We start from the raw sequence: 13,514 nt of genomic DNA on the forward strand, positions 1-13,514 counted from the left end.
TATCAGTCGACTGGAGTGGTAAATCCAGTTGACTGGTGACTTAAAAACTGAACTGGTATAAGAGGTGAGTGCACTTCGTGGAAGACTCACTCACAACCCTTGAAGCTCCAAGCTCTTGTGCTCTAGTGATCAAGAAGTGATCTGGTGATCAACCCTAAAAGCTTGGAGCAATCTTGTGAAGAAGAAGAAGCCTTCTATTGTGTAAACATCTTTTCCTTCTTCTTCATTCGTGTGCTTGATTTGTGTAAACTGGTGTAACTTGGTGTAAGAAGGTTTCTCCGCCTTCGGTGGTTTAATCGAGAAGGAGAGGAATAGTGGAAGAGTGGCTGAGTGAAGATCCTTGGATGAAGTCGCCTCAAGGAGGCGAATACCAAGTAAAATACCCTTGTTAGCATTGTAGAGTTATGAGGGAGTGAAGAGAGTCTTTCCTTCATCGACGAAAGTTCGAAGAGAAGTTATTCAACTCCCCTCTAGCTTCACAAAGTTCTCACAATAGAGTCGAGAGATGTTACTTTTCTTGAAACTGAGTTTCCAACGAAAGGTGATGTTGATAAAACAGTTCCTCTATTTGTAGAGGATGATACTTTATCAACAATAGAGGTGTCACAAAGGATACCTGAACCTAGTCAACCGAGTGGGAGTAATTTGCCTAGCCATGAGTTGACTTCTCAACAACCCAACTTACGAAGAAGTGTTCGTAAGATCAAACCTCGGAAAATGTTTGATATTGAGAATGAGGCATTAATGACACTTCCTGTTGACGATGATGAACCTCGATCTGTTGATGAAGCGTTAGGATGTAATTAGAGAAAAGTGGAAAATTACAATGGATGAAGAGATAGAGTCTATGAAAAAGAATCATGTATAGGATTTAGTCGATCTTCCTTCAGGCCGAAGGGCCATTGGAAATAAATGGATTCTCAAAATAAAGAGGAAAGCAGATGGATCGATTAATCGATACAAAGCTCGCTTGGTTGCAAAGGGATATACCTAATTGGAGGGTATTGATTTTGAAGAGACATTTTCTCCTGTAGTGAAATTTATGTCAATTCGAGTTATTTTGACTTTTGTAACGGATTATGACTTGGAATTATATCAAATGGATGTAAAAACTACTTTCCTTAACGGTGAGCTTGACGAAGAAATCTATATGGTTCAGCCAGAAGGTTTCATTGCTGAAGGCCAAGAAGGAAAAGTATGTAGACTTAGAAAGTCTATATACGGGCTAAAACAAGCACTACTAGAAAAATGTTAATAGACAACGCGGAAAACGCATTGTCTTTGTGGGTTAAAAAGCGTTGTAAGAGGCTCTGTTGTAAAAGGGGTCCCTCAACGACAACACTTTTTAAGCGTTGTCTTTGTTAACATCGACAACACCTTCGCAACGCAGAAAAAGCGTTGTAAATATTACAACGTTTTTTGCGACGCTTTAAAAATGTTGTTTTTAATAGGTATGACAAGACATTTTGCAACGGTTAAAAAGCGTTGTAATTTTGTTACAAATTGCTTGGATTTTGCAACGTTTTTAAAAGCGTTGTCTTTTGATTTTTTTTAGCAGTAAATAAGAAATAATATATTTTGTAAATACAAAACCATTGGCTACAAAATTTACTAAATCACATACAACTTATATTTACACAAAAATCATTCTTACAGCAGGTTTATAACACAAATTCATAACATACAGCAGGTCGATAACATACAACTTATACAAGTTCATAACACAAATTCAAGTTACAACTTCCAACATAGAAGCTCCATAATTAACAGCAGCAGGTCCATAACAAAGGTTTCACCAACAACAACAGAAATATCATTACAACAGGCACCATAAACAGCAGCAGGTCCATAACTTGGGCCTAAAACAAAATATGCTAATGGAGCTCCAACAGCATGTGCAGAAATATCACCTTTACAACATCCCCCCCCTCAAACAAAGGAACAGACCCCCCCTCAAACGGAAAGCCTCCGTTTGATGAATCGACCCACCAGGATCGGCCCATCACAACATTAGCAGCACCAAGTAACAGCAAGTGCTACCCGACCTACTAGGACTTCCTGCCCGGTGTCTGGTCCTCTTGATTCAAGCACAGGAGCCCCTACTTCCTTTGTTTTTAAGGTTCAACCCACATGGTTAGATCCGGATCATGGCTCATCCGGCGGTTAGTCCGGTGAAGAGCGGCCTCGCTCTGATACCAATTGTAGGGTCTAAAAGTATGTTCGTATCTCCACAATAGCATGATATTGTCCACTTTGGGCCTAAACCCTCATGGTTTTGTTCTTGGGCTCTCCCCAAAAGGCCTCATGCTAATGGAGATACTTTTCATCCTTTTAAACCCATGATCTTTCCCATGTGTTTTAGATGTGGGACTATGTTTGCGCCTTTGCAACCCAACAGTATGGGCACAACATTAGCATCACCAAGTAACAGCAGCAGAAATAGAACAGGTCCATCTGCCAAATACCAGCCTGCCAAAAGATAATACTAATTTATCCAAAATATGGGCACAACAGCAGCAAATTTATACACAATGAACTATGGAGATCAGCATTCCATACCTACTCATAAACAGCAGCAGCAGAATTAATCACAAACAGCAGAATTATACACAATGAACTATGGAGATCAGCATTCCATACACAACAACAACAACAGAATTAATCACAAACAAATATATTTATTACAAATATATTTATTACAAACAAATACTGGGATTCCCTTTTTGTTAGCCCCCTTGAATTGGAATTTCGGTAGTACAATAGAGATGATGGGTGCCATAGCCTACAGCACGTAGAGAACAACCCACATGGGAGCTATTGGGAAAGGGCGTTAAAGAGTACTATCAAAAGTTTCTAGTTATGAAATTTCTAAACTAAGTATGGCTTTGACATATTTGTCTTTGGATTGTTTAGTACCACAGCTATAGAAAACTCTAGCATCATTCATGGAGATATGGTAACACTGCTTAGCTACGTAAGCAAATGAAATCTTACACCATATATACGTATCAATGGACTCAAAGATAGACAGTAATACTATGCAGCTTACCAAAATAGACTAAACGAAGAAACAATTACCCTAACTATTGGATGAGCAGGCTTTACACGTATAGCTGGAGATGTCAATATGATTCCCCTCCACCAAAGCCTCAATATGAGGAAAAGTAGCGACCTGTCATGCAACCCATGTTATTAGAGAGAGAACTAAAGGAAAAACTAAACTGAAAGGAGCCTTCAGGAAGAAACTGTGGGAAGGCGCCCAAGAAAAGCTGGAAGATCCGGTTGATTTAATCACAACTATTTACTTGCAAACTGCTGGCATTAAAGCAACTCTGGATTGTGCTAAAGGAGATTGACGTTAGTAAGTTGGTATGTAGGCTATTTTTCCACAAATGACTTTACCTTCAGAACCACCGCTCCACCAGTGGAGTGACCAAAAGGAAACAGGGTATATCAGGATTCTGAGATTTGATATTTTCAAGGAATTTTCCCTAGAAAATACAAAGGAAATTCTAATAAGTATGATCCAGCATGACTGATCCATAAACATGAAAAATAATAATCTCTAACATAAAAAAGTTGACATACTGTGTCTTCAACAACATGATCTAGTGAAGGTACATATCCATGCAATCCATCACTCCCACCATGGCCTGTTGAAGATTCTAAAAGAGTTATGAGAGAATCATGCAGATCATAGAAAAGGAAGGCAACAACTTTATACCATTTGATTTTCCTGCATTTCTTGTAGTAAACTATACATTTTTATTGCAACCTAAGGTTTTTGAACAGTCGGCTCTATTGAGGTAGTAGTGAAAACATCAAATAGAGACTATTATTCTAGATTTAGGATACAAACAAACACACTTTTTTTATTAAAAAAACTAGAAAGAAAAACTGATGCACCTATCCAATCCATTGCATATACTCCAAAGTTGCATGCCATTAATTGTTTAGCAAAGTGAGAGTATCTTCCACTGGAAAAAAGACATTTCTGTTATTCAACGATATTCTCAATATAGTGACAAAAAGAAAAATGCCAATGTCTATTGACAAGTCATAGAGACCAAAGAACGGATAGTGTGATAGTAAGATGTAGTTGGGATATGTCGGCAGTATAAACACATCAAGTTGGTGCCATACCTATGTTCATTAAGCCCATGTATTATCAACATTATACCCCTGAAATTGTAAGAAGAAACAAATTCTAATTAGACGTCATGATAATTGACCATGCAACAACTTGAATAAAAATGTCACGTGTAATTAACCAATCAAGATTCAAGATGCAATTTCATCCATCAAATCTAATCTCAATATGAATTTTTGTTAAAAATGCCTACAGGGGAAAGGAACCATGTATCTAATAGTACAAATTATGTGACTTTCGCATTAGAGAAGCAGCATATTTGATCTTTAAGCCAGCCTTCTCCTGAATATGTAACTTCTGACATGGTTGAGTCCTGATAATTTTGGTCAGTCTAACTAACTCATAATTGTGTGTGTGTGAGTGTAGGAGGGAAGAAATCTTATCATATTTATTTGACCTAACAGGATGAAATCCACCAAACGTCAGAAAGATAAAGAGAGAAAAAAAGTAGCCTTTATCTGAATTCTTAGTGACAACTCAACTGCCTTAAGCATTACAATGAAGAACAACTAATTGGATCATGGCATACAAAAGAAGATCGGATACATCCAAGTGCTATAGGAAATAGTCAGAAGAAACAAATATAACACAAGCCATGGTAGAAAATTGTTTCTGGATTTGTGACCGTAGTAAAACACAACTAAGATACCATTTCCAGACAAATGAACAAACAACCGGAAACAAAGAATTCAATCAAGAATTTATTTGAAAACTAAGATTTTATTTATTTATTTATAGTAACATTAGGATTAACTGATCTTAGACTAAACGATTAAAATAATCCTAAGATATATATCTATAAATTATAAGATTTAACTCCCCAAATTTTGTTACGTAAAGGTTAAAAAGTTGAAAGCTTGTTAAAGAATTTATTAGGAAGAAGACCAAAAGTTTCATGAATTTGACAATTATAAAACAAGCAATATGGTCTAGCTGCACGCTCAAGGAAGATAAAGACCGACATTTTTCTGTATATCCTGCAATCTAAATCTATTGAAATTCACTCAAGCAAAGTAAATCATCAAGCATAGCGCAAGAGTGAATATTCATTCCATTTTGAAAATCACAAACATGGATGATCGACGTAGACAATCCAAAGCCGCTAAATCCATCGACACCAGAAGAAGAGCCCTAAATTTTGCCCACAGAATCGAATTGAAACCCTCACCTCAAATCTCCCGACATCGGCATCCACGATCGGCAGAAGAGCGCCCTTCTCCTCGTTCCCTCGAACACGGACGTCTCCCCGCGCCACATCATCTCCTCCGACGGGGAAATCATCTCCACCCCCTCGGCGATCTCCCTCCGCCGCCGCACGTCCTCCTCCTCCGCGGCCATCGACCACCGGCCCCTGACCATCTTCCGCCGAGGAGAACTCGCTGCTGCCGTGCGAGAGGAAATGGGGCTACGGTGGAGAATAAGGAGGAGGAACCACATGGCGAGGGAGTGCAGCAAAAGGACCACGCGTAGGAGCGATGCGGGAGACGGCACGGACCTCCTCATGTTCCTGAAGACGGGGATAATACGGCCGCTGGCGCCGGAAGTCAGTTCCCCCACCCGCACAGCCTTCTCCATGGCTCCTCTTCGCCCTCTCCTCTTCCTTCTTCGCCTCCGGGTTGGCTTTGTCTCTCTCCTCTTTCGATTTTGTTGGGCGGCGTGGCGACCGGGAGAAGAGGAGAGGCACGAGGGGGGGCCGGGAGAAGAGTAGCTAGAGGTGCGAGAGGGGGCGAAAGAGGCACGAAAATGGGACGTGCGGGAGAAGACGAGCTAAGGTGCGAGCGAGGGAGAGGGACGAAAATCGCGGACTCGCCCGATAAAATACCTAGATATAAACCCTCGAAACCCTCAACGACAACCCTCAACGACAATACTTTTTAAAAGCGTTGTCTTTGGAAAAAAATCCGCTAAAAGACAACGCTTTCGACAATGGTTTTTTAAAAGTGTTGTGGTTGACCCAAAATAAACGCTAATAGACAACGCTTTCTGAACAAACGTTGTCTTTTAGTTTTAAAAGACAACAGTTTTGACTAAAAATGTTGTAAATTGAAAAACCACAACGCTTTTACTAAAAAACGTTGTCTTTGGGGCGTTGTCTATTAACTTTTTTCTAGTAGTGAAGCGTCAAAACAATGGAACATAAAGTTTAACAAAGTCGTTTTAACTTATGGTTTCGAAATGATCAATGAGAATCATTGTGTTTTCCTAAAAAGGGAAAAAGGAAAGTATATCATTTTATCATTATATGTTGATGATATGTTGATAGCTGGAAATGACATAAGTTTTATGATAGAAATCAAAGAGTGACTTTCATCACAGTTTGACATAATGAAAATGGGAGAAGCTGAATACATCTTAGAAGTAAAGATCATCAGACACTACAACAAAAATGACTTTCCGCAACGCGTCATCCGCAGCGCACATCATAGGCGCGCTGTTAATAGTTGCTTTGACGGCGCGCCCAATAAAATGCGCTGCGGATAATATCATATTTTTATCAACCGCAGCGCGCAACAATAGTACGCTGTTAAAAATACTTTTAACAGCGCACATTGTACGCCGTTAAAATTATTTTTAACAGCGCATATTGTGCGCCGTTAAAAGTATTTTTAACAGCGTGCAATGTGCGCTGTTAAAAATTTATATTGACAGCGCACATTGCACGCTGTTAAAAATATCTAAAATCTCTAAAATCCCTAAATTATAATTATAAGTATATTATTTTTAATTTCTTAAAAAAAATCCCTAAAATCCTCACTATCCCGCCCGATAATCCCTCATCCCCGCGCTCCCTCGCGATATCCCGCTCGCATATTCCTTCCCACCTTCCCGCTGCCCTAATCTCGCAAATTCCTCCCGCCCGCGATATTCCTTCCCACCTTCGCCCGCTGCTCGCAAAATCCTGCTTCCCGCCCGCTGCCATAATCACTTCTCTTCTGCCCTAATCGCGCCCTGCTCTAATCAATCGCGCAAATCCTGCTTCAATCCCGCTTCAGCCGATCCGGCGCTGCCCTCCGCGTGCTGCCCTAACGCGCGCTGCCCTAATCAATCGCACAAATCCTGCTTCAATCCCTCCGCGCGCTGCCCTAACGCGATCCGGCGCTCACCCTCCTCCCTCGCGAGATCCGGCGTTCACCCTCCTCCCTCGCGTGATCCGCCGCTCACCCTCCTCCCTCTATCGCTCTCCGTCGTCGTCGCCAGGTATCGGCTGTTTTTTTTTCATCTTCTTCTGTTAAGGTTGATATGCACCCGGTTGTTTTTTTTTCATCTTCTTCTGTTAAGGTTTTTTTTTCATGACTCGGCTGTTTTTCATCTTCTCTGTTTATAAGAGCTAAAGAGTGAGAGGAAGGGGAGGGGAGATGGTGAGGTTATCTTGCGTTCATATATAGAAAGTTCAGCACCACCTCCTATCACTGCCCCATTGATTAGGAAAACCTTTAAGTAGAAATTTGCTCAACTCAATATGTTACAAAACATATTTGAAGATTATTGTTTAAGTATATACTTTTATTGTTATTGTTATATAAAATAAAAAGGTAAAATTTTTCGTAAAAAAGGTTTGATACTTATGTAATTATGGGTCTTTGGAGTTGTACCTATAGACATGCACTAACTCTTGGATAACTTAAATGGAATGCTTTTAAATGTTTGAAACTGTAACGTTCAATTGATTGGTCTGGCTTAGTTTTAAGGCATTAATAATGCAATTAGTAATGACATATAAAATTTATCAAAAATAATGTAATCTTTAAATGGCCTATATAATTTAGACTATGGACGAATGAACTACTGGATAGTTGAGGGCATTCGATTTTAGAGGCCTATTTAGTATCACTTTCTTTACATGAGAGTTTGCTTCCACCAAAACCTTAATATTCAATAATAATCAAGGCAATTAAATTAATCCTTTAATTTATTGCTAGTTTCCTTATCTTGTATATGTAATAACTTGAGAGCTATTGATTTCAATAGATATAATATCTAATAACTTCTTTTTCTGTTTGAAAAAATAATATATATTATGTATGATAAAGAATCTAATCACTTTAAAGTGGGTCAGATTAGCAAAGTTAAGAAGATCATATTCGTCACAATATTTTTTTATCAAATAAACATATTTATATTGTTTTTATAATTTTATATAATTTTATAATTTTTATATTATTTTATTTAAAAATTACATAAAATAAACATATTTATATTGTTTTTATAAATTTTTTAAGCCTTGAAAGTGGAGAATAAGTTTTGATCAAATTAAGCACAATCCTTTATTTCTTTGTCCAAAAGAAAAGCTGGAACTAAACAAACAAATTTAGTTTAGTTTGTATTGTATCTCATCTAATTTATGCAGTATTAGCACTGTCTCTAAACACAAATTTAGTTTATTATGTCCAACAATTTTTATACCGGTGCAACCACATCCCATAATTAAATCTTCATTGTACAACGGTTGTATTATATTATTTGCAGAAGAAATTAGAAGAATGTCCACCCGAGTCTCTAAACACAACTAACATGGCGGAAGATGCAATGAGTCTTGTATTTGGTAAAGAACCTCGAGGTAGAGTGCGTGGAATGGGCTTTGGAATTACACCATCGAAAGTTGGAGCTTCTATGCAACAAAAAGCAACTGTTAAACATCTTGAATGTAAAGTGCATAACCTTCAAATGCAAGTGGATGAAATGAGATCCATGTTTTTCCAAAATATGAGACAACAAGATGAACAAGAACAGGTTTGTAATTAAACAATATAAGTTTGTCTTGTATGGTTTTTATGTTATTGATAATAGTGGACAACTTTGTTTGTGAAATTAGGTTAATAGTGGTGGCATTGGTAGCGGTATTGGCATTGATGTTGGTGGCGATAGTACTAACAATGGCAAGGTACGTATGTCATTATATATTTGCATTGAAAGCTGCAATACATCACATGAATATATTTGCATGGTTGCTTGAGGTAGTGCTTGACTTATTACATCACATGAATGGCAAGGTACGGATGTACTTTTCCATTTCCTTCTTCACGGAAGCATCTGCAGGATCCAGTGGATTGATTGCTTGATAGCCTTCCGCAAGTGCACGGAATGTCGTCAAGTAATAAAAAGATCGAATCCACAGGGACCGTGGAACTACTTACTAAATCTAGCACAAAAAGGTGGAGAGAATATTGATCATGAGTTGTGTGGGGGAGATGGGAGTGTTCTAAAGTGCTTTATCCTAGAAGTCAGAGAAAGGGATCGACTGTGACACTGATGGGTGAAGCGATCCTAGGATTTCGGACTCCTCAGAGAATGGATTAATCGACTTGGATCCTCTACCTTTCCTCAATAACTGTTCAATTGTAGGAATGTCAACCAAATTATCCAATTCAACCTCGTCAGGTATCCTCGAATTAAATCATTGGTGTTCTTACGTCACTCGTTATTGGTTTGAAACGGTTCTAGAAGCCCGGTTCAAGGTCTGCCCGTGTCACTCAGGCGCCCCGGAAATACTAAAAGAACCCTATCCCCTGTCACTGGATATCCTTTTACAGATCTCTCCCCAATAACGAATGACCGCTAACTATCCCTCATAGAAATTTAGCTACGCATTAGGAAACCCTTCGGAATCTCGCCCGGTTCAAGGTCTGCCCCTGTTACAGAGCGCCCCGGTATACGGCCTAATGATTCCCCAATTCATAGTAAATTCCTACCCTCATGGATTCACACACACACAAGTTATCATCAAGCACAAGCACAAATCCACAAGACAATGCACAGTTATATCATAGAAAACGGTAGATTAATCAAATCCAAATACAATCATCCATTACATCTGATTTATCCTACATCCTAGAATCTAGGGAAATCTACTCCATAGCGTGGAGAATACAATCCAAAGGATAGAAGAAATACATCTCGTTCCCAAAGATATACAAAGAAATGCAGGAAACTAGACTTATCTTCTTCCTCGGAGTGAAATCTCTGCGTAGATGGGATGAAGATGGTCTGGAGCAGTCGGATCGGTGATGGATCGTCGAATCTCCCTCCGAAATAGGCGTCGGCGGCTCTAGAACAACTCCGGTGGCTCTCCAAAGTCTCCCCCCTTTCCTAGGTCTCCATAGAGACCTATTTATAGTGCAGGGTTCGGAAGCAGCACGCCCCCGTGCACACGGCCGTGCCTGGGAGGCACGGCCTTGTGTTGGCTTCTGGCAAAGGAGAAGGCACGGCCGTGCCTTGGGGGCACGGCCAGCAGCTGTGAAGCTCCTGTTCTGGGGCACGGCCGTGCCTATTAGGCACGGTCCAGACTTGTCTTCCTTCTGTTTGATGGCACGGCCGTGCCTGGGAGGCACGGCCACACACTGTCTGGAGCTCAATTGCTGGACACGGCCGTGCTTTGAGGCACGGCCTGCTGCTTGGACTCTTCTGTTCTGGCACACGGCCGTGCCTGGAAGGCACGGCCAACAGCAGTGGCTAGCTCCATGATGAAGACACGGCCGTGCTTGTGAGGCACGGCCATGACTTGGCTGGTTTCTGTTTTGAAGCACGGGTGTGTCTTTGAGACACGGCCTCTGGCTGCTGCTGAGGGGATTTTGGCACGGCCCGTGCCTGTGAGGCACGGCCCTGGCTTGTTGATCTTCTGTTTGGGCACACGCCCGTGCCCATTGAAACACGGCCAGGAGGTCCTTAGACACGGCCGTGCCTATGAGGCACGGCCCTGTCTTGCCTTATCTTCAATGATGCTCCGTTTTGCCCGTTTTCGCTCCAATTTCCACCCTGAAACATGTAAAAGCACGAGCAGATCTCCGAACTAGGAAATGTAAGATATGTGCCTAAATGCATAAATAAGGGATGCAATGTACACAAGAATTAAGCAATAAACTCAGAAAGATGTGCAAATAAAGCATAAATACAGGTATACATCCTACGCACATCACAAAAGTAAAGAATGCCAGTCGTGGGGATATTAGTGAGAACAGCAAATGCAAATTAATTCATTGGTGTGTTGATGGAGTTGTAGCAGAAGGCCGAATTGCATCTACAGATCCAAATGCAAGAGTACATCACGTTCCTCTTGGTGGATCTTGTTGGAAAGTTTGGATTGATAGAGTTTTTGTTGAGAAGGTGGACATACTTCGACCAAATGAAGAAATGCTTTTTCTTGAGGATGCAATAGGAAGCACAATTGCTTGGTTATCTAAATATATTATTGTGTAACTGATTTAGATTTTAACATTTTTAGAAAAAACATGGAACTGAATAGTTTTTTGTTATTATGATCCATTGTTACTAAGTAAAGTCTGTTATTTGTTGAATATATATACTAGTTTGAAATGATATTATTATTGTGTTATTTGTGTGTGGTTGTTATTGTTGTATGTAGTATCTATGTTGTTATTAATTATTTGAATTTAAAATTGTGATTTGAATGGTTTGAAATGCAGAATTAATCAGGAATGATTTGAATGCTGTTAAAAGTTATTTGGCATCCGCAGCGTGCATTGTGCGCTGCGGATGTGGACAATCGCAGCGCGCAATGTGTGCCGCGGATGATCTCATTCGCAGCGCGCAATGCACGTCGTGGATGATCGCATCTGCAGCGCACAATGCGCGCTGCGGATAAGATCATCCGCGGCGCACATTGCGCGCTGCGATTAGTCCACATCCGCAGCGCACAATGCACGCTGCGGATGCCTAATGACTTTTAACAGCTTGCATAACTGTGCAGCGTGCGATGCGCGCTGCGGATAGCATATTTGCGCGCTGCGAAAAGTCATTTTTGTTGTAGTGAGGAATCGATCTAAATGACTTCCATGATACTTTCTCATGGCGGGTCATTCAGTATACATTCTCCAATGCATACCCATGTGTCAACTTGATATCTCATATCCATGACTTGTGAGATCAAGTCATCATGTTGACCTACATGCTAGTCTCGTATACGAACGATCTACTCAAGGACATTATTATACTTAGTTATATGGCACGAATATCAAGTAAGTATAATAACCATAATAAAATGCCTTTATAAAATGTAGAAATATGATACAATGAGTCCATACAACAATCATCAAATGATTGGCTCTAGGGCTCTCACTAACAATCTCCCACTAGCACTAGTGCCAATCACTATAGGCTCTAAGCCCTAATGACCTAGTGTGACCATCATGCTTTCTCTGTGCCAAAGCCTTGGTCAAGGGATCTGCGATGTTAGCCTCTGTGGGTACTCTGTAAATCTTCACATCTCCTCTATCGATGATCTCTCGAATGAGATGGAAGCGCCGTAGTATGTGTTTGGTCCGCTGGTGTGAGCGAGGTTCCTTAGCCTGTGCAATCGCTCCATTGTTGTCACAATAGAGCTCTACAGGCTCTGCAATGCTAGGAACCACCCCAAGCTCAGTAATGAACTTGCGGATCCAAACAGCCTCCTTTGCTGCCTCAGATGCAGCAATGTACTCGGCCTCTGTTGTAGAATCAGCTACTGTGTCCTGCTTCGAACTCTTCCAGCTCACAGCACCACCATTTAAGCAAAACACGAACCCCGACTGCGATCTATAGTCATCCTGGTCGGTTTGGAAGCTGGCATCACTGTAACCCTTTACAGCTAGCTCTTCCTCACCGCCATATATCAAGAAATATTCTTTAGTCCTTCTCAAGTACTTCAGAATATTCTTGACCGCTATCCAGTGACGCTCACCTGGATCTGACTGGTACCTGCTCGTCATGCTCAAAGCATACGAGACATCAGGACGAGTACACAACATACTTTGAGTCTTCGAAAGACTCACACCATGTGACATACAGAAATCCCTTCTTGGAATTCTCCATGGCAAAACGTTTAAGCACCTTGTCAATATATGTAATAGGCCAAGCAATCTCTTAGATCTATCTCTATAGATCCTTATGCCTAAAACACAGGCTGCTTCACCTAAGTCCTTCGTTGAGAAACAACTCCCAAGCCAAGTCTTCACAGACTGTAGTGAAGGGATGTCATTCCCAATGAGTAGTATGTCGTCCACATACAGTATAAGGAAGACAACTGTACTTCCAACAGCCCTCACTACTAGAAAAATGTTAATAGACAACGCGAAAAACGCGTTGTCTTTGTGGGGTAAAAAGCGTTGTAAGAGGCCCTGTTGTAAAAGGGGTCCCTCAACGACAACGCTTTTTAAGCGTTGTCTTTGTTAACATCGACAACACCTTCGCAACGCAGAAAAAGCGTTGTAAATATTACAACGTTTTTTGTGACGCTTTAAAAACGTTGTTTTTAATAGGTATGACAACACATTTTGCAACGGTTAAAAAGCGTTGTAATTGTTTTACAAATTGCTTGGGTTTTTGCAACGTTTTTAAAAGCGTTGTCTTTTGATTTTTTTAGCAGTAAATA

At 40.5% G+C, this 13,514-nt stretch overlaps 1 protein-coding gene and 1 pseudogene across 1 annotated transcript; both read right to left on the reverse strand.

Moving 5' to 3' along the window:
• Positions 1–2,478: 2,478 nt before the first annotated feature.
• Positions 2,479–5,725, reverse strand: LOC141816621 (monoglyceride lipase-like; annotated as a pseudogene).
• Positions 5,726–11,121: 5,396 nt separating this feature from the next.
• On the reverse strand, positions 11,122–12,955 carry LOC141816620 (secreted RxLR effector protein 161-like). The gene is made up of 3 exons (XM_074704368.1): positions 12,930–12,955; positions 12,480–12,841; positions 11,122–11,165 (listed from the first exon to the last, which is right to left on the reverse strand). The coding sequence occupies exons 1-3, from the start codon at positions 12,953–12,955 to the stop codon at positions 11,122–11,124; spliced, it is 432 nt and encodes a 143-aa protein (XP_074560469.1).
• Positions 12,956–13,514: the final 559 nt, after the last annotated feature.

Source organism: Curcuma longa, unplaced genomic scaffold, assembly GCF_044706935.1.
Source record: "Curcuma longa cultivar G26 ecotype Majalengka, Jawa Barat unplaced genomic scaffold, ITB_CL_G26_1.1 contig_17417, whole genome shotgun sequence".
Lineage (NCBI taxonomy): Eukaryota > Viridiplantae > Streptophyta > Magnoliopsida > Zingiberales > Zingiberaceae > Curcuma > Curcuma longa.

Bases quoted from the DNA above. Each gene is read 5' to 3' on its own strand.
- LOC141816620 (XM_074704368.1), bottom strand. From the start codon at position 12,955: ATGGAGAATTCCAAGAAGGGATTTCT. The intron at 12,842-12,929 runs GTATGTCACATG...CATGACGAGCAG, and splicing joins AATTCCAAGAAGGGATTTCT to GTACCAGTCAGATCCAGGTG. The intron at 11,166-12,479 runs GTGACAACAATG...TTGGATCTGTAG, and splicing joins AGAGCCTGTAGAGCTCTATT to ATGCAATTCGGCCTTCTGCT.